The sequence below is a fragment of the Balearica regulorum genome, chromosome 1 (assembly GCF_011004875.1).
Source record: "Balearica regulorum gibbericeps isolate bBalReg1 chromosome 1, bBalReg1.pri, whole genome shotgun sequence".
Classification (NCBI taxonomy): domain Eukaryota; kingdom Metazoa; phylum Chordata; class Aves; order Gruiformes; family Gruidae; genus Balearica; species Balearica regulorum.
Window position 1 is genome coordinate 76,998,073 of NC_046184.1, and position 26,202 is coordinate 77,024,274.

At 39.2% G+C, this 26,202-nt stretch overlaps 1 protein-coding gene across 1 annotated transcript; it reads left to right on the forward strand.

Moving 5' to 3' along the window:
- The first annotated feature begins 3,662 nt into the window (after nt 1-3,662).
- On the forward strand, nt 3,663-25,542 carry LOC104641495 (1-acylglycerol-3-phosphate O-acyltransferase Pnpla3-like). Its single transcript, XM_075759884.1, has 9 exons — nt 3,663-3,975; nt 9,818-10,050; nt 10,800-10,865; nt 13,783-13,992; nt 15,102-15,162; nt 17,294-17,509; nt 18,506-18,638; nt 19,831-19,947; nt 23,218-25,542. The coding sequence occupies exons 1-9, from the start codon at nt 3,789-3,791 to the stop codon at nt 23,507-23,509; spliced, it is 1,515 nt and encodes a 504-aa protein (XP_075615999.1). The 5' UTR covers nt 3,663-3,788; the 3' UTR covers nt 23,510-25,542.
- The last annotated feature ends 660 nt before the right edge of the window (nt 25,543-26,202 follow it).

Below are 26,202 nucleotides of genomic sequence, written 5' to 3' on the forward strand. Positions count from 1 at the left end.
ATTTGATTTCCCTCATGTGGCCTTTCAGACCTTACTTCATATTCCTGGAGTTATGGGGAAATGATTATGGACTGGATTCAGTAAAGGATTTAGGATACATAGGCAATACAGATTGCAGCATAGTATATGTAGTGATACTTGAGATAAATGGGACAATCTTGAAACTGCGTATTGTACAACCGCAGAAGGGTTAGTTGGTGGTGCTTGTGACGAGGTTGCATCAGCTTTCTCAGATGTCCCAGATTTTAGAGTTAGTTCCAGGATCTTTATCCTAAACAGCTATGTGCAGGGCAGATAAAACTGTAATTGGAATTAAACAAATGAACTGAAAAATGTGACGGGAACCAAAAAGAAAAGGAAAGAAAAAGAAGGGATTAGAATAGGGTTTGGGAGGAAGGACAATTACCTTTATAGGCCTAGAGATAAAAGGGAGTTGAGATAGGCAGTGATTAGCCAAAGGTTCAGTGTGTCAAACTAATCTACATTTTTGATGAGACAGCTGCTTTTCCAGGGAAGGGAAATGGGATCCATCCTGTCCATATGTACCTCAGCTGATGTTTTGGGTTTGTTTTTTTTTTTTTTACATGAGAAGCTATTTGCTAAGGTGGAGATGATGTAGTAAAGAAATTGCAAGATCTTTTAGGGAGCAGCCCAAAGAGATAAAAACGGGTACTGAAAAAGAGGAGGCATACACAGGAAGGGAAGTGCAGTGTTGCTGAGCAAACTTGGTGTTGTGTACTAGAGAATCACAATACATTGAAAAAAAACCCCAACTGATCTAAGCTGAGATGGAGAAGGACCTGGATTTATGAGCTGATCACAGTATGATTCTAAGTAATCAGAATCAGTGATTCAGGTTCCCTAGCAAAGACTGTGTAAGGCTCTAGTGAAACCCCATCTGAAGTACTGGTTGCATTACTGGTCAGGGAGCATTTGTAGCACCTTTCTCATGAGGAGCTCCGTTCCCTGAGTATCACAGAATGAGGGCTGGCAGGGAATCAGGCTTATCGTTCCAAACGTTGTCAGCAACATAAAGGAGAGACTAATGTAAAAGGACAAAGCACGAGAACAGATGGTTATGAACTGGCCACGTATCATTTTGTGGTAGAAATAAGACTCCTTCTAACTAAAAGAAATGAGGCTCAGGAACAGCGTTCTAGTGACAGTTTAGGGATAAATATTTTTTAAATGGAGTTGATCTCTACCAGCAAAATTGAGATTAGCCCTGAAAAACCTATTGATGGGATAATGCTCTGAAAATCCCCTGCTCCCATGCCATTTAACTGGCTCTCCCTGACAAATGTCTGCAGATGTTCAGAAATGTCCCTCCCTGAACACCTCAGTGACTCTTTTCCAAAAGCATGGATTAAGAATCAGTACTCTCCTGCACTTAAGCTCTGAGTAAATAGCCTGAGAGCACACATAGAAAGAGTACAAAATATAGCAGAGCTGACCCTTTCCTTTAGAAGAAAATGGGAAAAGGTATGGGTCACAGTCACCTTTTTAATGAAACAGGACTCTTCTAGGAACCGTGGGATGTGGTTTCATCCCCTTTTCCTCCCTCCTTCCCTGTGAACTGAAACGGGTTCAGTCTTGCACCTTCCTCTTCCTTTGATGAAGGGAAGCATCTAAATGACAGGCAGGATTGGGATTAAGACACTCTCTGCTCTGCTTATTGAAATGGTGAGATGATGAATGGATGAAGATGCATGGCCCAACAGGACAGAAGTGGCTAGAGAGCTAAGTTAGAGCTGGGAAACCTGGAAGTATGGCTCAGTGCTTGCGGTGCTCACTTAGAGGCAGGATCACAGTGTTTTGTCCGAGGCTTGTTCAAAATCTCCCTGGTAAAACTATCTAGTGATTGCTCAGTATGGCTTCAAGCCCACTCAGATTGAAAAAGAGCTTGAATCCTGCTCTCTCTTCCCGGCAGTGCACTTTCTATAAATGAAAAATTGCACAACACAACCTCTTGTAGGCGTATTTGGAAAGTATGAACTCCTCTTGGACTTTTCAGATGGTTTTAATCCCATTGTTAGGATATGATGGTGCATGCAAGTAGCTAAAGAGGTTTTCTGCAGCCCTGGGTGAGGCAATTAAATCCTAGAGGATTGCAGACATGGTGTTTTCTGGGTTTTTTTCATAGTCTAGCTCTGGGGAGCTCTCCACCAGGCAAGGTAATTGTTGTGAATACCCTTCTGAGCCACTCGATCTCCACCAGCATTACAGTGGGATCCTAATGGGAACTCTGAGATTTGTGGTGATGGAGAGGAGTCACATACAAATACCAGTTCCTCTTAGAACTTTTAGAGGAAACCAGCACCTTTCACAGGAAGCTAAACCCCTCCTGGATGTGTTCAGCTGCATTTAAGATGTCTAGAGGACATGAGCAGAGAAACATTTAGGGCACATCTCAGGCCTGCGATGCAGCACTCCACAGAAATACCTGAACTAGCAGTGAGGAAAATAGTCTGCAGAGCTGAAAGCACGATGGTATTGCTACACTGATGCAGACAAGGGTCGGGGCTGGTAACACCAGCGGAGCTCCTTCTTCATACAGGCCTGTTATGGAGCAAATAGATCTCTCACAGCGCTGTGCTAATGAACGCATGGGCCTGTTTGCAGCCAAGTTACACATAGTGGTGCGGCGCTGCATTAAGCAGTCTGTAAAGGCAATTGCAAGTGATCATATTAACCAGTTGGTGCTACTCACTCTATCAGTGTGCTACAGATTTTCTGGAGGTATTCAGGTGCTTAAAGATGTCATTATGAGACCTCCAAAAGTCCACCAGTACCTGGAGCCTGGTTTTGATGGACTACTCAGCGGGGTACTATTGAAACTCTGCTAGATGACACCGGTTTAGAATTCAAATGGCATTTACCTGCTTTGCTTGTACTTGTCGGTAAAATGTTGGTAGAACATGAACACATAATCGTGTAAGTTAATGGTTTGAGATACTCAGAAAAAAGCAGATTATTTTATGATCTTCTCTTTAAAAGCCTAGTATGATCATCATGAATGTTCTTCTCTTAAAGTTCATTACAGGACTATTGAGCAGTGGTTCTCTTACAGCAGATCACGAAATACAAAAGAGTGTACACGCTAGCGGGATGCATTCCTTTGGGCCTCGGGTCACCAGGGTAACTGCTAAACCCCCACGGGCCGCAGGTGCTGTACCAGGTCCCGCTACCCCTCGCTGACTGGAAGCAGCGGCAGCTCCCAGCGCTCCCTCCGCTTCTCATCTGAAGAGTAAAGGGCGGATTCGGCGTTACCACAACCCGGCTGCCAGGGCCCTACCTAACCCAGCCCGGGCCCTATTTCGCGGCACAGGGCTGTGGGTGGGGTGTGCGGGACGAGCCCCGCGGGAACGCTTCGCTCGGGGACGAGGAGCAGCCAGGCGCCCGGCAGGCGGAGGAGCCGGGGACAGCAGGGGCTGCGGAACCCGCGGAGCCCGCCCCGGCCAAAGGGGCTGAGGAGGCGGCGGGACCCGCGGCTGCAGCCGTGCCGCGCGGGGGTCGGGTCACGCAGCACCGCCCTCCCTCCCGCTGACGGGGCGGAGCGAGAGGAGGCGGGGCCTCATTTGCATCTGCCCTTGGGTTGGCTGGGGCGCCTTGGGCCACCGGGGCGGGGAGAGCGGGAGCCCGGGATTGGCTGATGCGCGGTCCGGCGGCGCTGGGCGCGGCCGTCATGTAAGCCGCAGGGCGGGCCCGTCGCTCGCGTCTCAGTCGCTCGCAGCGGCTGCTGCGGCGGGAGGTATCTTCGCCCTAGCGGCCCTCGCCCGCCGGTGACGATGCTGGACCACGAGCGCGGCTGGAGCGTGTCGTTCGCCGGCTGCGGCTTCCTGGGCGTCTACCACATCGGCGCCGCCACCTGCCTGCAGGAGCGCGCTCCCCACATCATCCGCGACGCCCGGCACATCTACGGCGCCTCCGCCGGGGCTCTCGCCGGCGCCGTGCTCGTCGGAGGCGGCTCTCTGGGTCAGCGGCTCCGCCCTTCTGTACCGGCGGCGGGGGGGGGGCCCGGCGGGCTGAGGGGGCTGAGGCGAGCCACCGCGTGTGCCGCGGGCCGGGCCTGCGGGAAGGGGCTGGCGGGGCGGGCGGCGGTGGAGGGCGGCTGCGGCACGGCCCCGGCCCCGGCTCCGGGGAGCGGCCCGGCCCGCCTCCGTCGGTGTTGCTGCGGGCTGGCGGAGACAGCCGCGGGGTTGGCGGGGCCGGGCTGCCCTTCCCGGCGGGGCTGGCTCTTTTTCTCTCCTCGTTTTCTTCCCCCAAAGAGGAACGTGACCCCTTTTATGAAACTAAATCCTGATGGGTTATATGGCCCTGTAGGTGCCGGGCTTTTTCTCTTCCCTTATGTCTCATCCCGTGCACATATTACCTCCGAGTAAAATACAAATTGTGTGTTTCCTTGAGGGTGGGGGAAGAGGCAGGTGGTAAAGCTAGCGTGTCTTCACCTTGGATGGATATTTAGCAACCTCCCGGGCCCAAGAAATGATCTTGCCGGTGCCTCTTCTGATTTCAACATTTGTGTAGTCAAACGGTTGGAGTTTACTACCGCAGGTACAGGGACAGATATGTGTGTCCGTCTAAGGAGTTCCTGTGCCTCCTGGCCTCACAGTTGCAAATACTAGGTTGATGACAACTTCTCTTCTCTTTGTGCAAAGTAGAGGAATTGAAAACTGTTGGGGGAGCGGGAGGTAGCTGAATCCTGACACCCTTCGGAGCAAGCAAACTAACCCTGTCACCAGTTTGAAACAAGATACTGAGACTTTATTGGGAAATAGTAAATATGTCTCTTCTGTAGTTACCTTTGCATGTGAAGCTTCAGTTAGCTTTAGCTTGCTTCCTCTAAAGCTTCTCCTTTCTTGGGGTAAGGCTAAGAGAGTTAAGGTCAGGGCTTAGGTTAGCTTTAACATACTTTTCCTCTTTAATCTGTGCACAGCGTATATTGCATAGTACAATTAGGTATGTGATCAGAAAACAGTGGATTGATTAAAATCACTGATTTTAATTGCAATTTAAGTAATAGAATTAATCCTGTTTTGTATTTATCCTGTATATTTTTTGATAAGATGTTAGCTTGTAACTAAATATAGTCTCTCTTGTGAGATAAGCACTTACTAGCTAACATTAGGAAAAGGATACCTTACTTTCACCTATTTAGGGCTCATGAGAATCTAAATACACATTTATCTAGTAAATTAGACATGATACACATGAAAGCAGCTTGATAAAAGTAAAATATCAAGGTGTTCAAGATAGTCTGTAGAATGCAGTTAAAAAAGGAAATGCCTGGAAATCTGAAAATGATTTCCCTTTTAAACCAGAGAGATGCACTGAATAGAAGCTTGTCTAGTTCATGACTCAACACTGATTGTTTCTGTTAATGGTACCGTTAACAGGTTTAGAACTAGAAGATTCTGTAAATTCATATTTAATCTTACAGATAAAGAAGAAAAACAGTGACAGCTTATTTTGAATTTGGAGAGGGTTTGGGTTTTGCTGTTAAATTTCTGAGGGAACATTTCACTGACTAAAACGAACACAAGTTCTCTGTACGGTCAAGAGCGTAATGCTGTGAAATGCTTTTCCCTGCTGCTTAGCCACTGATCTCTATCACATGCGCTTAATTTCTTCAAAGCTTTAGCTATAAATTTGTGCTAATTAAACTTTTTAATTTAACATTGCTATAATGTCCTAATATAACACACTTCAGTTACTACGAGCATAATATCGGCTTTAAAAAGAAATATTTATCCACAACAACTATTTTAGAACTTACCCAGTTTTAAGTCATTGTAAATTATTTAAGAAGGAAGCTGCTTTAAATATTTGAAGTGCTCTTAAGCTCAAAAAAAGTACATTGTTTACCTGAAAGTCTGTGTTATTAACAGCATTTAAAATTTTTAGTGTTTTAATAATTGAGACTTGTAGACTTCAAATTATTCCCTTGCCTTTCCCTTCTCAGAGGCCAACTGAGATTTTTGCTTTTCTCTAATAGAATAGCTAGTACGTGTACAATCACTGCGCAACATATGGTATTTCATGGGCAAGTATATTTCTTCTGGAAACCTTTTAAAAAAAAAAAAAAAGCCACTTGGGAATGTTGGAAGAAAATTCAAAACCAGCCACATTCTAAACTCTCTGCATCATTGTAAATTCATCAAAGAAGGTATTTGTCTTTTTAGCTGTTAATTTTTTGCGTGTATGTGTGAAAGCAGAGGATTGTAAATAAGCTCTAAAGAAACACTATGTGCTATAATAATTGGTATATTTCATTAGTTTGTATTGTATGCCTCCCTTACATTGATATACTTTAATACACAGTATTACGTTTGCAGTTGTAGTAAGTCCCACATGTTTTCACAGTTGCATTTCCCTGTGGGAAGGCAGAGCCAGACTCTTCTCATAGATGGGGAGTGGAAGGATGAGAGACAGCAGACACAAGCTGGAACATGGGAAATTCTGATTAGGTACAAAGAAAAGAAAATTACTATGAGGGTGGTAAAATACTGGAACAGGAGCCCAGAGAGGTTGTGGGACCTCCATCCTTGGAGGTGTTCAAGGCTTGACTGGGTCCAGCCCTGAATTAGTATGCTTATTATGCGTGTATATGTATCAACGAGGTTTTTGACTAAAATTGATGTGCATATTTCATCTCTTACAGGTTTGTGGCTGGGTGTTTTAAATAAAGGCTTTTCTTTGTGCTTCATGTTACCTATTGGACAGGCAAACTGAGAGTCCGTAGAATTTCAAGTTTGAATAAATGTAAACATTAGCCATTGATTGAATGGAGGAAAAAAAAAAAAGACTGAGGAAGAACTTTCCTTCACTGAATTTGGGGGAAGGTCAAAGGCGAAGCTTAGAGGTGACTGTTCTTTTGAGGATGAAGTGCATTCCAGGCAATTCCAAACTGGAACTGTTAAGGTGTGGTCCTCTTATTAGATCTTCCCCAATGGATGTCTTGGAGATCTGGTATTTCAGTGGCGATGTGGTATCCATTCTAGCGCGCACTAAAGAGAATAGGTTTGGTGGGGGCTGTAAATAACAATGTCAAGTTTTACTCTGTGGGAAACAAGTTAACAGTTAGTTAACCATTACAGATAGGAATATAGAAATGCAACTGGAAATACAGAAATAAATTAAAAACAATTAAAACTTAGCAGGAACATTAATTTCTTTAGGTCTCTTGCGTTTCAAAAAAATCCCAAAAACCAGATGTACCAAGGTCTGCCTAAAATCCCAGCCTGACTTGAGCTCTAGCCCTCTGTCCCTTTCTGTTGTCATGGATGGAGAAGATCCTATTTGAGAATACACCAGCCTAAGAGGTAACTGTATTTTAGTCCTGTTGAGGATGGAAGGGAGAAAGAAAAGAAGTTGGAATACTTTGAAGTCTGTTGAGTTAATAATGAACAGCTTTTTAAATTTTCATTGTTTTAATATCACATACTGTTGGGTAGATGCAATATATTCTTTTTTCTGCCTAGGAGTCCTTCTCATATTTAAAATAGGTTACAATAAACGTAATATGTAAACTTTTGTTCTTTTTTCCCCCTTTAGACTACCTCAAATGTAGAAATTCTTGTATGTGGAAGAGATGGGTAAATGGTGAATTCAAATTTCATTTTGATGGGTAGCTATTTTCTGAAAGGAAGTTGAAATGAGAGAAGCTCAAATCTAAACTGTAAGAGGTCATCAGTTTTGCATGCCTTTCATGGGGTACGTAAAGTGAGATGATACTTGGTGACACTTTTTTTACAGTGAGAAATAATCACAATGCAAGGTTAGTAGAGGGCATTGGTTTACTGGTTTACTTTTTTTTTTCTTTTTTCTCCTGCAGAAATGGGCCTGCAGTGCAAATGAGGGCAGTTGTTACCATGCTTCAAACTTAAGTAATAGCTTGAGCTTCAATTTCACAGGATGCTAGCTAGAACAGCAGGGTCAAGACCTGGCAGAGAAGCATGCGAGAGAGAGCATGTGCATTTGTTTGCTCATGTGTCCATCCACCCAGTGCTCTTGGTCTGTTTTTTTTAGAACAAACAATTTACTTGCTTGGTGCCTAAGTTTCAAAAATATACTTATTTTGCAAAAGGAAATTAATGCATGGATTAAGACTGCTGTTCCCCATAGTGAGTTCTGCTAGTTCAGTATCTCAGACTCCTGCAACATGCCCGATTTATCTCTTTAGAAAGTTTAGAAGATTGAACATTGCTGAATTAGTTTAATAAAATAAAAAAAAGGGAGGTGGTGATTTATGTCTGAGCGCATTAAAAAAATAGAACTGCTAAAACTGTCTGTATAACTGCTTTTGGAAATAACTTTTTCACTTGCCAGAATATGTCTTGTGCTGCTTTTTAAATTGCAGTTAAAATGCGTTTTACTAACATAAGCATATATTTGACTATGAACAGTGAGCTGTCTAAATAATTTGCTGTTTTCTGGGGTGGGAGGTGGGGTCAGGCTACTGGTATCAGTGGATTCATGGCCCAAGGCTTCACTCTGCAAGGGTGGAATGGAAACAATTGTAGTGGTAAAAATGGAGTATGTCTGATACCTCAGATTTTTTTTTTTTGAGATACTCCTTTGAAATAGACTTTTGGTTTACTGTGTTAAGAATGAGAAGAGTTTAGGTATTGCTATTTGAGGGGAAAAAATAGTATTGTAGAAAGATAAGTTTTTGGAAATTAATCTGAACTCCAAGGCTTAAGCAGAGTTGTTTCAAGTGCAGTTCTCACATTTGACTTGGTAAGCTGAATCCTATCTATTCTAGAAAGAGTCTATGTAAGTTAAAGTATGCAAGTTCTGAAAATATTTTTAGATGACCTTGTAGGATATCAGTCAGGTTAATAACCTGTTACTTTGACCTTCCTCCTCACCCCCTTGCCTCTACCTAAAGTTGACAAGCTTATCAGGCAATTTCCTCAAAGTATGCCCTGGGGAAACATGACATTAAAATTTCAAACAAAACATTGCAGGTGGATGAGCTGCTGTTATTACTATGGCTAGGTGTGTGGTTGTTAAAATGATTTTAGTGTTCTTCAGGAACAATTGTGTCTTCTGTAGTGGTTTGATCTAGTTCCCAAATGCTGATTTAATCGGAGGAAAAAATTATTATATGTCTGTTACATACTGGTAAAAATGCATCTGCTTAGGTGGAGACCTATATGAGAGGTGTTACAGATCTCTGCGTTCCTTACCCACTGCTTTACAAACTTCCCTCCTGAAATTCCTTACCACAAATTTGCATTTAATGTTCCCTTTATTATGTTTATATGTAAATGAAGATAAATGGTGCCCTGAAGCCTTGAGTTTGGTTAAAGTCCAACAAGTGTTACTATCCGTGATGAACCCAGGTGCTGTGCTTCAGCAGACATCCTGTGGACCTTAAATCTGTGCATCATATGCTGTAGGTCTTTATGGATGTTGCATATGAAATATGTCCCTGCATGCATGCTTATGGAAGGTCACTCATCTTTGTTTTTCCTTAAAGAATGTGTTTCTGGAGTGCATAATTCCTAACAGAAGCATGTTAATGGGTATTTTACACCTACAGTCTACATATAAATAACATAGAAGTAACTTGGTGGTTGGGTCTTCACCATGAGTTCTATATGAAAGTCTAAAGTGATCATCCCCCCTGAAAACGCCTAAACTCTGTTATACACTAGTGGACAGTTATTTTATCTGTTAGAAAGTTCTTGAATTTTCATGCTAGCAATTGGAGAGAAAAGGTGGAGCTCTAGATATGCTTTATTACTGGAAGTGTGGGGGTTTTCTTTTTGACATATCTTCTGTTCTTAAATTAAATGTGTTTTATTTTCAGCTCAAGCTTGTGCAGATGTTCTGGCATTAGCCAAAGAAGCTAGAAAGCGAAATCTTGGTCCTCTTCATCCTTCCTTTAATGTGATAAAGATAATAAGAGAGGGACTAATGAGAAATCTTCCAGAAAACACTCACCAGTTGTCATCGGGCAGACTGTGTATTTCACTAACCAGAGTATCAGATGGTAAAAATGCATTGATATCTAATTTTAACTCTAAAGAAGAAGTTGTCCAGGTATGCTTGGTTTTGGCAACTTTTTAAAAAGTTTCTGTAATCCTAAGTCTATTTAACATCATCCATTGGATTTCATTTTAAACATTTTGGGATATTGTGACTTTGACAGTATTTTAAAGATGAATTCAAGCTTCATTATGCTAACATCACTTACTAATTTTCCTAGTCAATGTATTTCCAAACTGTTTTAGTGAGTAGGTGTGAGGGATCAATCTTAAAAAGGATAAATGCCTTTGAAGTGCAGTGTATCTAATGAAAGTATATCCTTCACGAATAAGAATTTTTTTAAGGTCATTACTACAAAAGCAGTGATCAAGAAACAGTCAAAAATAGCTTTTTAAAATTGTTAATATCAGTTGTAAAGCTAGTTTAATATGATCCCAGAATGTTGATATTTGTGTCCCCAGTTAGCTACTTTGGTCACTCAGAAAATGTATAGCTTGAGTAAATGATCATGAAAACTTCCTTGCTAATTAGCATTTCTAGAAATGGTCTTTTAGCGAGTCTTATAATTTTTTTTTAGATGGAGTGTGGTCACATTCTAAAAAATGTGGAATACCCTCATCCTGTTTAAAATAATGCTTGATAATACCTTTTTTTTACCCTTCTTTTTATTCAAGTGTACTTGCTGGGGATTTTTTGGTTGCTTGCTTGGTTGTTTTTGCTAACATCTAAATAGACAAAGATAAATGATAATGTCAATAACAGAAGAGTTACCATTTAATCTATATGGTCTCATTTTCCTACAGGCTTTAATCTGTAGTTCATTTGTCCCTATTTATTGTGGCCTAATTCCACCATCGTTTAGAGGTGTGGTAAGTCTCTACTGTTAAGATCTAAAAATAGTTCTAGCTATTGTTAAGAGACAACGTGTATGTTCTTTTGGTTATCTTAATGTAAAATAAATGCCTTCATCTAGCTTTTAGTACTGTAGCTGTACGTTACAACCTCTCAAAAGAGCAAGGAAACACTAAATGTGTGGAAGATCTGTTATGTATGTTTCTTCTCCACCCTACAAAACACACGTGCGCATTCGTTCTCTTAAATTTCTAGCTTGCTGATGCAGTTGTTAAAAGAGGGTATTCTAAGCTAGCAAGTATTTAACTTCAGGATAAATATTTATTGAAGAAAGTGATGCTCATTCACCTGCACAAAATTCTAGGAAGGGTCACTTATACTTGTTTGTTTCAAAAAAAACAAAACCAAAAAACCCCCCAAAAAACAAAAACTTAGTAAAATAGTTTATTGTGTATCTTTTGTGTTCTTACTGTAGGCAGATCTAGCTTAAAATTAGATTAAAATTCCATGTTCAGTGACATATAAATAAAGCTTTTTAATGTCTTCTGTCATTTGTATTCGGTGTAAGAAAGGTTGCTTTTTAAAGCGTCAGTATATTAGTCTGTTCTATTACTTCACAGGAACTGTTGGTTACAAAACCTCTTAATACTTAATGGCTATACCGGGTTTTCTAAAAACCCCATTAAAGGGGCAGCAACTGCAGAAAAATTAGTATAGTTTGTTGTAAGTGTTTTAATTAACAGGTCTGGAGGCAGAAATGCACTTCAAATCAACGCAGTGACTTCATGGCTTTTTCTTACAGTGTTGTATTAACTTGCATTTGCTTTCCTTCCAACTTTTTGGTGCTCCTTACACAAGGAGAGGGGAAGAATATTGAAAGAAAACTCAAAACATCTATAACAGTGGTTGATTACAGCCTGTTCTCAAGGCAATCTGGAAGTGCTAAAAGGTCAAGGATAGCCATGAAATGTATTTTCTTCTTCATGCTGAAATTTAAGCAAAAGTGATTAGAACTGTATAGGGATTTTTCTTTATCTGTACTTCTAAACCTTGTATGTCTCCTTAAACTCTTCCAGATTAAAGGTGTTATGAAAACAGGACGTTGGACTGAATCCAAGGTTTAGGTGGATCCAGGCTAATCTGGCTATTCAGTTCTTGTCACCAGACAACAATGTTATTTTAAAAGGCTTAGTTCAGAGTACAAAAACATACAGGCGATGTTTTATTTGGCCCTATTTTGAGGGAAGGGGAAGGAAGGAATCATTGTCCACTTTTGATCTTTGCAGTTATTTTGATATGATTTTAATGCTTAGGAGGCATTTTTGATGTAACTTGGTAAGAATACAGTTGCATATGCTTGGCATGACTCCTGTAGGGCTTAAACACAGCAGAATGTCAGGTATGTGAACTTTGTAGCATCTTGCTGTTTACTGGTTTAGTGCTTCATGCATGTATACTTTAAAACAAAGGCTTAAGGATAACTTTCAATAGGTATATCTAACTGCCAGTTGTGAAGCTTTTTTGGTGTGATAGGGTTTGTTTGGGGTTTTTTTTACCCCTTTCAAATACAGCAATGGTTTTAGATTAAAAAATTACTAAGGGGAACAGATAGGCAGAAACTCCAAATAATTAAACCCATTTACCTCTGGAGAACAGTGATTCAGATGCATACTTCCACCTTTTAATAATTTCATGAGAAAGCTGCATGCTATGGCTCCTCCTTTGCCAAACCTGTTGTATTGTACTCAATACTTCCACAAAGGACTTGATGATTGTGTACTTTAGTGATTGCATTATACACCTACAGGAATTCTGTCAGTAGCTGCATGCTGCTGGGTCTAAAGAGCATCCAAGAAAGCTGACACGTAGGAACAGGCTGCTCTAGAAGAACGTGTTGGATAAATTGCTCTGAGCTGTCCTCTTCCTAATTCCTAAATTGTCTCTCAGAATGGTCAGGGAGTGAGTATCAAGCCAGATGCAATTGATAATCTAGGTTGCTCTTGGTCAAATCACCTGCTCTGTTACATTTAATTTTACAAGGACCTACAGGTTATGTGTGTTGCCTAGTTAGGAAGAAGGAAAAGGCATCCACTAAACCAGCAAAGCTGGTGGTCTTGTGCCGCTGTCAGAACGAAGTGGCTACGATTGGCCCCACTGGAAAGATGGCTGTTGTGAGTGAGTGGAGGAGTTATCTTTAGCCATAGCAGCTGCTGCACTGTAGATTAGTTACACTGATACAGAACTCTGCAGTTCTTGAATCTTGATGTGTCTGAGATGGTGATACACTAAAACTACAGAAATGGGCAATTCAACATAAGGGAGACAGAAGCCATTCCAGGTTATGCTTTTAAACTTGCATTCAAAGCAGAATAGATATCTGTGACTGGCAAGGTTCCTGAAGCATTGTCCATTTTTACTTGCAGCTTCTTTATGCCCAAATACTTAAGATGCTTTTATATCAAATTCTAATTAGAGTAATTTTAAGTAACTCTTATTCTAACTGAATGGTTTGGTATCATGAAATTTGAGCATCAAAGTGTAGAGCTATTCTTTTAATCATATTCTTTCTAAAAAAGCACCCTGATAGCTCTTTGGTGCTCTGCTTTGAGGAAGAAGAGACAGTGGTGCCACTTTTTTCTCTGCATGTTGTGTAAGATTGGGATCTTTAAAATGGACTTGCTCTTTCTTAAATATATTTAAAAAAAAAAAAAATCCCAAATAGAATACTCTTAGGCTGTCTGTGGAACTGTAGGTAGGAATGTTTTTTTTTAACTGGCATTAGAGGACAAAGCATGCTACTCAAAATGTTTAGCCTGGGAGAAAAGGCACTGTTCTGTTAGTCTTAAATGCTATGTAATTCTTGCGTGGGAAATCCGCTAGATAAAGTCTGAAAGGCTAAAAACTGAAAATTTCTATTTCTGTTAATTTTTGTAGCGCTACGTGGATGGAGGAATCAGTGACAACTTACCTCACTATGAATCTAAGAATACCATCACAGTTTCGCCTTTTGCTGGGGAGTGTGATATCTGTCCAAAGGGGAATTCTGCCAATTTTCATGAAATGAATGTGACCAACACCAGCATTCAGCTCAGTTTGGGGAACCTTTATCGTTTAACACAAGCACTCTTTCCACCAGAACCTAAGGTAACTCACTGAATTCATGTAGTTGCTAAAACATCTTTCCATATAAAGGCCTTGGTTTTGCAGAAAGCTACAGCATTTCATCTAGTCATATAAACTTTTCTGGTGACATTTCTCTTCTTGTTTCTATTTTTTTCATAGTCTGTCTTCATTCTCCTTATTTTTAGTTTCTCTCAGACTAAAAATACATGCCCTGCTACTGGCTTTCAGTATTTATTTAGGAATTAGCACAGGATTCTTTCATAAAGTCAACACTAGTAAATTAATAACTGTCAGTTTGTAGTCCTTTCATGTTTCCCTGTTAACCAGGTGCTTCAGAACTTAGCAGAAGTTCTAAAGCTTTGTGGTTTTCTAAAGTTCTCAACCAATACTTCACACAGGCAAGCTGCCTGTAAACATTGCTAAGCGCTGTTAATTGCAGATCTGATGAGGGAAATGCTCTTGAATTGTCATTGTGAAAGCTGAAAAAATGAAAACAGACTTTGCCAATTGGCTTGGGATATACTACAGAGGAGAAGTAATGTTCCTGACTGCTATAGATATTCTTTTTAATTGAGGGGTTTTTGACCACTTGAAGAAAAACGTTAAATTCTACTTATGTAGGCTTTAATTTTTTTTATTTTTTTTTTTGTCTAGGACTACTGTGTAGGTGAGCTGGTGTTGCATCTGGTGAAAGATGTTTTCATATGGAAGACTAAGTCTGAGCTTGAGCATGAGAATTGCACAGCTGACTTTTCATAGTTTTGGGAATTGGGAAGCACTGGGAGGGAAGAAGGGGAATTGGCATACTCCAAGCGACCCTGTTTCATTGTTGCTTGCAACTGCTGAAAGGCTTGTCAAAGAAATGAAAGAGGAGGAAATTCCTGTAAACTGTTAGAATGCTGTCCCTTTAGGTGAATTATTCAGTGCATCTGTAGTAGCTGAAAGATAATTCATGTATGCATCATCACAATAGACATATTAACCTGAATCTGTTGAATTATAGCAATTGTTAATGTAAATTTTTCTTACAAGAATGGAGGGTGGATGGAAGTGGCTTTTCATTTTGCAGACTGTTGATCTTAAGTTGAATGTCCTTTTATTTATCTGACTCATTTACCCTATGCTTGCAGGTACTAGGAGAGATCTGTGAGCAAGGATATTCAGATGCTCTTAAATTCTTGAAGGAGAATGGTATGTTAACACTTGTGAATAATTATCGATGATGTGGTCTTAACCTGAGTTAAAAAAAAAAAAGTGAGGGGGCTGTATGTAGCTAAGAAGGGGCTAGGTCTTTGAGGGTTTTTTTGAAGGGATCATGAGAAGTTTAGTTCTCACAGAAATAACATGGTTGTTGGAATTATTCACCTGAGGTAAGTTGTGCTGCCATACAGAAACTGAACTTTTGGGTTTTTGTCAAATTTGTGTGAAGTGAATGTTAAGGTATTGTTAAGTGAAATTACCAAAGAATTCCAGTTCTAGGGAAATTGTGTTACTAGTTTCTTTTGTGTTAATCGTGAAGGATAGGAATAGGCTATTGTTTCCCACTCCTGTGAAATCTGTATCACCTCTTCTCTGCTATCATCCAAGTGAACTTCTAGGTAAAGCCTTATAGTCTAGAACTGGGAGCTGGCTAACAACAATATAAACTCAGTCACAGACAAACCCTTAGTCTGTATCTGGAAAGACTTTAGAAGAAACTGACTTGTAATGTAGCAGTTGTTGGGACCCAGATAAGTTTAGGAAGAAGAATTTAAAGTTGCTCTGCTCTACTCCTAGAATTCCAGTAACATATTTTATATTGAACATATTTTATATTGCTCTGCATGCTTTGAGACAAACAAATTAAAGACAGTAACTTGATTTAGCATTAAGTTAACCGTGTGTTAAATATGCCTAGTCCCTGTAGTCTTTGGATGCAGAAGCAAATTGGTACTGGGTTGGATTAGAGGAATGGAAACTGAAATGTGGTGTTTGCACTATTACAGATGGTACCAGCTACAGTATTTTAATGAAGTCAGATTGATGTGCACACTGCTTATACTATATTATAACTAAACTTTAAATATTCAAGTTTTCTTGGAACAAATTTCTTCACTGTTAAAGAATGTCACAGTTCTGCTTAAGAGTTTTTGATTTTCTAGTAATATTATTAAATATTTAACAAGAGTCCTGCTTTATACCTTTTACCAGGTGATTAAAAGCACAAGCTACACAAAGAACCTATAATTTGTGGTTATCTGTGCTAAGATGGGTTCCATTGCTGCACTGCACCCACAAGTTTCCTGTGTGCATGTTTCCATCTGATACTAATATCTGAGATTCCTTGCAGCTCTTTCTTGGTGTCTTCTCCCTGTGTCCTCTGTGTATTGCATTATTGTCCTCCTTTTCACACTACTGATCCTGTGAGCACCTTTGTTCTTATTCTCTTACAAGTTTGTCTTGCTTCAGGATTAATCAGTGATAATTATAACCTTCTGAAACTCATTCATTGTGCATCTCCTTGTTAAGTTATTTCAACTGTAGGAAGTATTTTTCCCCATCTGTAATGCTTCAGATAACTTTTTTTTTTCTAAATTCAGTGTATATTGTTTTGACATTTGTCTCAGGAGTAATCGTAAGTAGGATACAGATTCTGTTGTATGTAGGTATGGATCCTAGTCAAATTTGGTAGTCTTCTTTTTTTATATATATTTATATATATATAAACTTTATAACGATTTTCTAGAAACCAAGTATAAATACCCTTCTTGTATTCTTCACTTTGCTCCTTATCTAGTGCTTGTTTCTAAGGTAATTATCAATGCTACTTTTTAATTGGCACCGGTTTTGCAAGGCAACCAATGTTAATTTAGGTCTGTACTTTGGATAGATCTTAAAATGCTATTGTACCCTATTCACTTTCCGTCTAGGCCCTGTTGTAGCAATGCTCAGAGTACTCACATCATACCTGCCATGTCAAATTTCCCAAATGTCTGATGTGGTTTAGGTGTTTTCTTTCAAATAAATCAGTTTTCTTCCTCTCCTTTAAATCATTTGCTTTCTTGCTGGAAAACAACTTTGGTAAATCACTGTGTGTTTCTGGTGCAGTTTCGGTTCATTCCTTTTCTTCAGAACCTGTTTTAAAGTAGGACCTAAACCTGCAAAAGAGTATTCATCAGTGTGATTAAACGTTTGTGGGAGTCTAAGAGCAAGTGTATTTGACATTTGGTAGATAATGTTCCCTCGGGATGGGCCTTCGTACAGATACGCGGACTATAGGTACTGTACAGGTGCTCTGAAGACCTGTGGATCAAGCCTAAGTGGAAGCTCTTGACTCTTTCAGGTATTCTGAATGACTCAATTTATATCCACTTGTCATTCACAAAAAGAAACCCTCACGAGGCTGTGCAACATGTTGACCATATGAAGACAAAAAATTTGACAGAAAATAACAGAGTAGCAGCTTTGAAAATGGAAGTACTTAATGATCAGCTGAAGCAAAATCCATGGCCTTTGGAGAAGAGCATATTTGAGAGTCTACCTCCTAGACTTCGTAAAGGTCTGTGCTTCAGCCTGTTTCCTGTAACTTTGAATGGCAAACCTTGATTTATTTTTTCCCCTGCTTACTCTTATAATTTTGCATAAGATACTTTTTATTTAATCTTTTAACTGCCTGTGATATTAGAGACTAGCTCAACCCAAAAAAGCTCTTTAAGTACTTATTAAATTTTATTAAATGTGAACATGTACGTCTTGATTTAACTACAGAAATAAGATTGAATCAGGAGGAAGGAGCTATTTCCAACACTGCAGGGTCATGAATTTGAATTCTCATTTAGTTTTGGATAAACTTTGTATGTGCGCAGTATTTTTGTAAGCATATATTTCACACCAAAGTTGAACCTCAAATGCAAACACTGTTTATCCCCATCTTGTTTTTAAAACAGACCTCTGTAGGTTTCTAATTCTCTGGCTTTCCTGTCTTTTTAATAAGCTATTAACAGACCAAAACCACTTCTGATATTTCTTTAATCTATAACTTTTACCTAGGTGTTTTTGTGTATGCTGATGGGTATTTTCAAGATCTGAAACTTGTGTTCCCAGTGACCTAGGAGAACAAAACTGGAAGCGTGATATTTCTTACAACTATATGTAACAAGTGGAATATGCAGAACTCTAGAATTTAAACAAACGCCATAGACTTTTTAGAGTCTCACAGGAATGTTACCTAAAATACTTAAGTATTTTTGGAGAGGTGAACTTTACATCCTCTTATTATAAATTAATTTTTAGACTTAGTGCTTAAAAGTTCTGGGTAATGCCTTTTGTCCCTGTGGTATGAGTCTGTTTACCATATTTTAAAATAGTGTAGAGAAGGCTTATGGTAAGAGTGCCTTGAGATGAATTCTTTCGTTTTCTATCTTTATTCAGTAACACTTGATAATATTATCTGAAGATTGCCAAACTTTGAGCAAATTATTTAAACTGGTTTTTTAAATTATTTAAACTGTTTTCAAATAGTCTAACATCTTTTTAAAAAATAATTATTCTTAAGCGCTGCAGGAAGCTTGCAAAGAACAGAATGGATTCTACGCTCAGTTCTCTAAACTCTTCCCAATGCGGGTGATATCCTATCTGATGCTACCATATACGCTACCAGTGGAGTCTGCTTACTCTGTTGCTTTACGGTAAGGAACTTTTAATGAACCATTTTAGTATTATTACACTTTTGGAAATGTACTCATTGAGAGCTTATTCAGTGTTGTAGGCATTCTGGTACTCTAGAATTGTCAAAGACCATTATTTTTACCTACATACTGCATCCTCCTAAAGCCTCTATAGTCTAAGGCTAGATAAATAAACATCAAGATTGCTAAACAATTTACTCTTATTACTAGTAGCTGTCTCGTAATTGCTTGAAAGAAGCAGGCTTAGTTGTGTTTTCCAGGAGCACATTCTTTATTACTATATTCTGTAGTCATATTTGAACTCTATGCGGATAGTTCTTGTGCTTAAGCTTCTTTCTGAAGACAGGAGTGAAATCCAGCACTTACCATATAAATTTTCTACCCAAGTTTCTTTAGGTTGACTGAAAGTTGTGCTCTTGAAACAGGACTTAATTTTGTAAGTTTTTCAATTCTTGTAAAGGAGAAATTATGCTAAATGAATGCACCATGAACCCTAAACTTTGTGCTTAAGAGAATTCCAGATGCCACTACTATCTTGAGAAAATACTTGAAAAATCAAATGCTCTGTAAATGAAACCACATAGAACTCTAGTGAAATATTTTGTTTCAGTGCCACTTAATGTAGCACTTCTGTGCCATTTTTTAGTGGGTGGGGAGGAAGCAAATTTCAAAAGAATTTTAATGTGGGTTTTTGCCTCTTGTCCCCCTCCGATGTAACTGATTTCTGTTAAGAGCATCATAAGGAAAAAATACATTTGTGACATTGTTCTGTTTCTGCCTTCTATTTGTTCTTCCATTGTGCTTTATTTTTATTCTTCCTTCCTCTCCCACCTAACTTTAAACTGACCAGAAAGTTCCCATCACACTGATAGAGGTCTCGGAGACGGGAATTTTTTGTAGGCTTCCTAAACATTGGTCACGAGCTGTAGAATGCACATACTGGTCAGCTGTTCAGTGTAGATCAGAGATGCAGTGGTTTGTGCTGCCCTTTTTCTTAGCTTGTAAAAAAGCGATGAGTGGACTAGATAGAGATGTAGAGAGGTTGGGAAGACCTGGAGACTTTGGTGGGGAAGTTAACTTGGGGACGGTGAAACATAGGTTATTTTGTTGGATGTTGGACGTGATACGTAAGAATATAACACGGGTTGGATCTACTGATTACAAAACAAGTGTATTTTGGTTTTGATTGTAGGTTAGTAAACTGGTTTCCTGACATGCCTGCTGATGTTCGATGGATGCAAGAACAGCTTTGTCGGATTGCTGGTACAGTTTATTCCCAGGCTAAAAGCAAGCTGTTCTGTACATCCAGGTAAAGTGGAGTCCTGCTGCGTGCAAATGATGTTTAGAAATTCTCTCTCTTTTTGTTAGAGCTTTGAGTACAAATAAGTTTCTTTCTTAAAACAGGATTTAATAATTTTCTCAAAAGTAACACAAAACAGTTCTCACTGCTTCTAATCTTTAACATTGTTTAAGTATATTTTCTGGTGCTTCTTGTTTATAACTGATCAATGACTGCTACATATTGTAGATGAAGAGGTGTTGCCTGTTGGTAGGCTTATGCTTTTTGGGGAGAGGGGTAGGTTATGGAGCAGGCATTGGACAGAGAAGAGAGAGCTTGTTTCTTCTCTGCTCCACAATAGCTGAAGCAATCAGGAAGAAAAGATGGGGAGAAGGTTGCTTGAGATGTTCTAAATCAGATGTAGCAGGTAGGAACTGGAAAACGTTGGGACAAAGACTAGATTCTTAGGAGTCTGGGCAGGAAAGGTTGTAAGAGTTAAAAAGTAGACAAATATGAAGGATAGTCTTGTAAGAAGAATTAAAATAAGATGCATATGGAAGATTTTCAGGCACGTCTGTTTCCGTGGAAGAGAAACCTCTATTCTAACCTGGTTGTAACTAAGTTCATTATGCTTCTCTTGTCAATCTGGTGTGAGATTTAGCCTTTCAGACTTTATACGTCTGTTAAACGTTGTAGCATTATGTGTATGGAAGAATTGGTGACAACAGCAGGAATCTAAGAATACCATTAACAGTTTCACTTTCTGCTGGGGAGTTTAGTATTTGCCCAAGGAGCTCTGCAAAAGTTTACAAAATGAATATGAAAAATATTCAGCTTAGATTTTCCTGCTAAAAAAATGGACTTGTTGCTGGAACAGAGTTGCATGGCCATGACAGAGTAGTGCTAAAGCAGAAAAACAGACTCTCTCTGAGGTTCAAATGCTTGTAAATATGAAGTCTCCTAAGATTTGGTCTGAAAAAGCATAAATCCAGATTTCAGCGAGTAGGTCATATCTATTTTACTGTAATTTTTCTTGATTGTTTCAATGCCTCAAGTTGCTGGTTAGGAGGCAGAAGAAGGGCAAGAGAAATTAACCTGAAAAGCTATTATGAGTGAACAGAATTCTTAAATGCTTCATAAAAGCTTCCAAAAGATAGCTGTAGCACTGGAGACTCCTAACTGCAGCAGTTATTTCAATTAAAGCATTGCCATGTTCTATATACAGAACATTTTTAAATTAAAACCAAAAATACGCTTTTATTTGAGCGAAGAGCTCTTGAGCTCTTGTCTTCCTGTTTTTAGTAATAAAGTTAGATAAGGAGGAAGATCAAAGATGCTCTTTTTTGCCCTGGTAATGCTGTACACTGACCCATCAGAAATGCAGGTTTGATATGTCTGAGAACAACTGCTTGATCCTGCTTCCTTATAGGGAGTTCTGCCAGGTTCTGGATGGGCATCATGAAATATCCAATGCATACGCTCCATCCCTTAGAAGTACGGAGTAGTCAAACTTAACAGTTAAAGGTTCTGGCTTAATGGAAGACTTAATGAGGTTTACGCTTGGGTTTCATTCCCCCTTTGGAAGTATTAAATGGTGGTTTTAATATTAGGTTGTAAAGATATTTTCTTTTACAACATTCGTTTTTTTTCCGGAATTCAGAAGCGTTTATTTCCTGTATACAAATAGCCTCTCTTCTCCCTTTCTGAAATCAGTTAAAGCCTTTTCTTGTTTAAGACTAGTTGGCTTTTGAGGCCATCTCTCTGAGCAGAAGCGTAGTTCTTGGTATATATTTGCTATCATCCTACTGTCATCTCTTCAGTTATTTGATACCACAGGTAATCCAGTGTCTTTTTTCCCTTCTTATTGATATTTCTGACTCCTTTCCACAATAAATTCGGGCATAGTCACTTTCCTGCTTTTACCCTTATTTAGCAGCTTCTTGATGTTGCTCGCGTTCCAGCCTTAGCAGTTGTGAGACTCTTTGTCTGAAATGGGTATTTGGAAGGCACAATATCATAAGACTGTCTCAGATCTAACTTCTCAGAGGGGCTATTTGGTCATTGAGTCATGAGTAACCAGAAAGGTTGTTTCTCTTCTTGTGGAAAGAACAAGCTCTTGGCCATAAAACAGAACATGGTGGTCAGATGGCTTTTGCTGTACGCTTTTAGGATAGCGATCATAAAAGGTGATCACTTCAAGGTGATCAGCTCCCACTGAACTGTTTACACTGTTAAACTTCTAAGTTTTCTGAAGCCTGCCTTTAAGTGGATTTCTTCTTCAGGTAGCTAGGTCCCAAGGCTCCATATGTAGAATCCTGCATTGTATTCTACAGGTGACTCTTTGCGGGCTTATACTTTGTTTCAGCATCCACCAAGAACTTTATGCTGCTTTTGCAGAAAGTAATCCCCACCACCATTTTTTTTTTATGCTTTTCCCTTTATGTCATCAGATGTAGCTTCTGTTTTGGAATCAAACTTAAATTGCATGAAAATTTGTGCTGTTGACAATTTGAAAATTCTTTTAGCAAGCTTAACCTGGTGGATGGTATCTTCTAGTGCAGCTAAACTTCAGGTATGGAAACTGGTGCTGAAGTATGGGTATGGCAAGCTGAGGTTTTTATGTGTGGGGGGGGGCATTGCAGGTTGGTTTGGGTTTTTTCACCAAAAGCACTGTTAGAGAGGAGGGAGAACTTTAAAGAAAAAACTGGGTATTCTTGGTGACAAGTTCAGTTCTTCAGTTTCCTGTTTCTCAAATTGGAAAAGACTAACCTGGTGATTCAGGTGTTTTTTTAGAGTGGAGGAAAGTTCTGTTCCAGCTATTTAGGTTGGTGATAATTGGCTGGTTGTAAAGTGGAATGCAGAGATGGCATTTGGGAAGTTGAACAGCTACATTTGCTACTCAGATTAACAAGAATAGTGTCAACATTTACAATCTTCAGTTAGCGCTGTGATTTGGTAAATCAGCAAATATTCCAAGTGAATAGTTAGAGGGAGATCAGAACTATTTAAGAGGTAATGTACAAACTGAGTCTACCCTTCTGAGCTCATCCCAACAGTGTGACTTTTAGTGTAACTATTTTATACCTACTATGTGAGGACAACACATAATGGCAGAGTGCCCCTCTTCTAGATAGGATGGTTTCAAGATCCTTTTCCTATTTCTCCATATCCTAACTCACTAAATGCGTTTAGAATTAACTATTTTCCTCTAGTGTTCTTCCTTATATGAAGATTCCCTGTCACTCATCTCAACAATAGTAGAAATGTCATTGAAACGCTAATAATCTTTTTTTTAAACAGGAAAGACAATTATGCATCACTGAGAAAATGTCAAACTGTCCCATCTACTATGGAATTTCATTCTTCATACTGCCACCTTAAAACGCCTCACTCTTCTGCGGACCTTGAAACCTGGCTCTGGGAATCCTCACGCTTCATGCACTCAGCTATGAAAAATGCTTCTGCTAACATGCAGGAGCATTCAGACTTAAACTCCTATCCTAATTTTCTCCCAAATTCTGATGAGTCTGGGTTGGAAATAGATTTTGACTCTTCCTCAGAGACAAGTTTCCACACTGCTCCAGAGTATTAATTTGGAAGTAGATTCCAGAGTTTTCAAAATTCCAATTTGGCAGAGAACTTTAAATCCTAAAGGACTAAAGATCGCTTTGTTTATTGCCAATGGAAAATTATTTGTTTACAGCTTCCTGACAAATCTGCCTTGGAAATTCTACTGTTTTAAGGATTATAAAAACAGTGGCTGCTATACTAAGTAACAGACTACAATTCTGTCAAAGCACCAGCTCAGTCAACTGTAGTAAGACTTGTAGTAAACAGTGTCTCTCTGGAAATTTTTTAAAAAAAATCTACTTTCACCATAAAAATGTAAATTCTGTAAACAGCTTGTTAGACAAACAAGCATCGATAACAAAAGCTTTTTAAAAATGTAATTCTTAACAATATTATGTGTTAGGATGACTTTTATAGCACTTAAATGAAACTGGTCTTCATAAAGGGAAATACACAAACGAGCTTTTTAGTGGCCTCCAGTGTCCGCTTGCCTTATATTTAAACATACTGCTGTGTTTATGGAAAAGTGGTCTGCACGAGATACTGTAGGGACAGTATTATCCTAGATGTCTGTATGTATTCCACAGTTCATATTACTTCTCCTCTATGGCTCTTTCCCTTTTCAGTACTTCAAGGGAAAAAGACATAAGAAATGGGACACGTTCCCCTGAAGTGTAAACAGGTACAGTTTCAGTGATTTTTTTAAGAGGACTTCTTTTGTACTTAAGGGCTTAATACTTGACTAAGTATTGAGAAGTAGGCAAAATAGTGACTGTGATTAGTAGCAAACAGTAATTTGTGGAGGCGTTAAACTTTACAAAAGATGTTAACAAAAATCAATGTACAGCAAGAGATGGTTGATGTTTAGATCTTCTCTCTAATTGCTGCCCAATCATTCTCCTCCCCTCCCCCCCCCCCCCCCCCCCCCCAACTTAAGAGTTTTTTCTTCTCTTCTTTCACTTCTCTTTTGCTAAAGGAGGGAAGAAAAAAGAGGTCCCTCCTGTCTCGGTGAGGTATGATTACACCCAAAGGAAGTTTTCCAAGACCAATTGTTAGAAGCAGCAAACCTGTAAGTCTTAGTGGAAGTATCAATATCCAGGAAGCTGTGCAAAGGTCTTAGATAATGGGTTGAAAGTCAGCTAAATCACATCTGTATTGAGCGATGAACATTTTAAACACTTTCCACTACAAAGGTTCTGCATAATTTTAATAAAGACCATGCATTAGTGTATGAATACATCAGGAGAAGTAAAGAACTCTTCAGATTTATTACTCTTCTGATATTTTGTTTTCATGTCTTGTACAACTATTTTTGTTTTTAAGGAAACAATGATGGCTTTAAAGTTGTTTGTGCATGTGTTTGGGGGCAGGTATGTGACATGAGAAAGCTTCTCATGCAAGAATGTGAATTGTGTGCAAGTTGGGTGCAGCCCAGGGAGTAGATGCTTACTGAGAGTATCTTGTCCAAAGAGATGCAGTGATTAGGTTGTGATGCTCAGGAGAGGGAACTTTGGTATCCAGAAATCTGTCAAATAGCAAAATGTAGCATTTCTGAATTGGAGCAGCCTTTAAGCAGTTTCTCAGCTGTGATTTCCCTAAGCTTGAAGTGCTAAATTTTACAACATTATAATTGATTTTTAGAATGGTGGGGGACAAGGGAGGAGGTGTCAAGCTATTCACTTCCATACTACAGAAGACTGGTGCTATTTTACTTCAACTCTTTTGTTTGTTTTCTCTGTGTGTATATCTTCAAATTTGCAAGAAAAGGTGGAAATGTTACTCTAACTTACAATTAAAAGATACAAGATCTGTTTTATATTGTCTTTATTTATAACTTTAAACTTTCTATAATTTAATTTTATAATGTTCTGCAAAATATTAGTTTTACCAGTATGTATTAAAATTTAAGCAGGAATGCCAAGTTTTACCTTCTTTCTATGTACTAGAATAGTTCCATTAACTACATTTAAATCAACCTTAACCAATTCTGTTGTGCACAGCTCCAATTTTGTCTCCTTTTTCTAAAATAAAAAGACAATCTCTTCTGTTACCACATTTTCTAAGCTTTCTTGAGTATAATTCTCCTAGTGTAAGTTAAATCAGAAGGTGCTAATGTCATTGAACATTTGAAAGATTTAATGGTTGCGCGGTGTATTTTGAGAGCAGTAACTTAGGTTTGAGAGATGCTTGTTTGTGCTCTAGCTGGACCTGAAAGTCACCTTAATTTAAAACCTACTTTCTCTGCAATCCATTAGCTTACAAATAACGTTTTGTATTTAAACAGAAACAATTCAAAACCAGAGGAAGCTGTTATTTGGGGCTGGAGGAAGAAAACAAACATTGTCTCCTTCCTTAGTTAAAACTCAGTCATTTAGCATAGTACAGGTACTACTGCTAAACAATCGGTTTAAGTAATTTAAAACATTGTAATGTCAGTTTAAGATGACTGGTCTGATGTCATGGGATGCTGGGAGCTGTTGCTACTGTACATGCTACAATGTCAATTCACGTCTTGCTGCCTGTCAAACTTTAGATCATAGAATTGTAGAATGGTTTGGGTTGGAAGGGACCTCAAAGATCATCTAGTTCCAACCCCCCTGCCATGGGCAGGGACACCCTCCACTAGACCAGGTTGCCCAAAGCCTCATCCAACCTGGCCTTGAACACTTCCAAGGAGGGGGCCTCTGCAACCTGTTCCAGTGCCTCACCACCCTC

Excerpts from the sequence above, each read along its gene's own strand:
- LOC104641495 (XM_075759884.1), top strand. The coding sequence starts at position 3,789 with ATGCTGGACCACGAGCGCGGCTGGAGCGTGTCGTTCGCCGGCTGCGGC. Across the intron at positions 13,993-15,101 it reads TCTTTCCACCAGAACCTAAG|GTACTAGGAGAGATCTGTGA; the intron begins GTAACTCACTGA and ends CTATGCTTGCAG. Across the intron at positions 19,948-23,217 it reads AAGCTGTTCTGTACATCCAG|GAAAGACAATTATGCATCAC; the intron begins GTAAAGTGGAGT and ends TTTTTTAAACAG.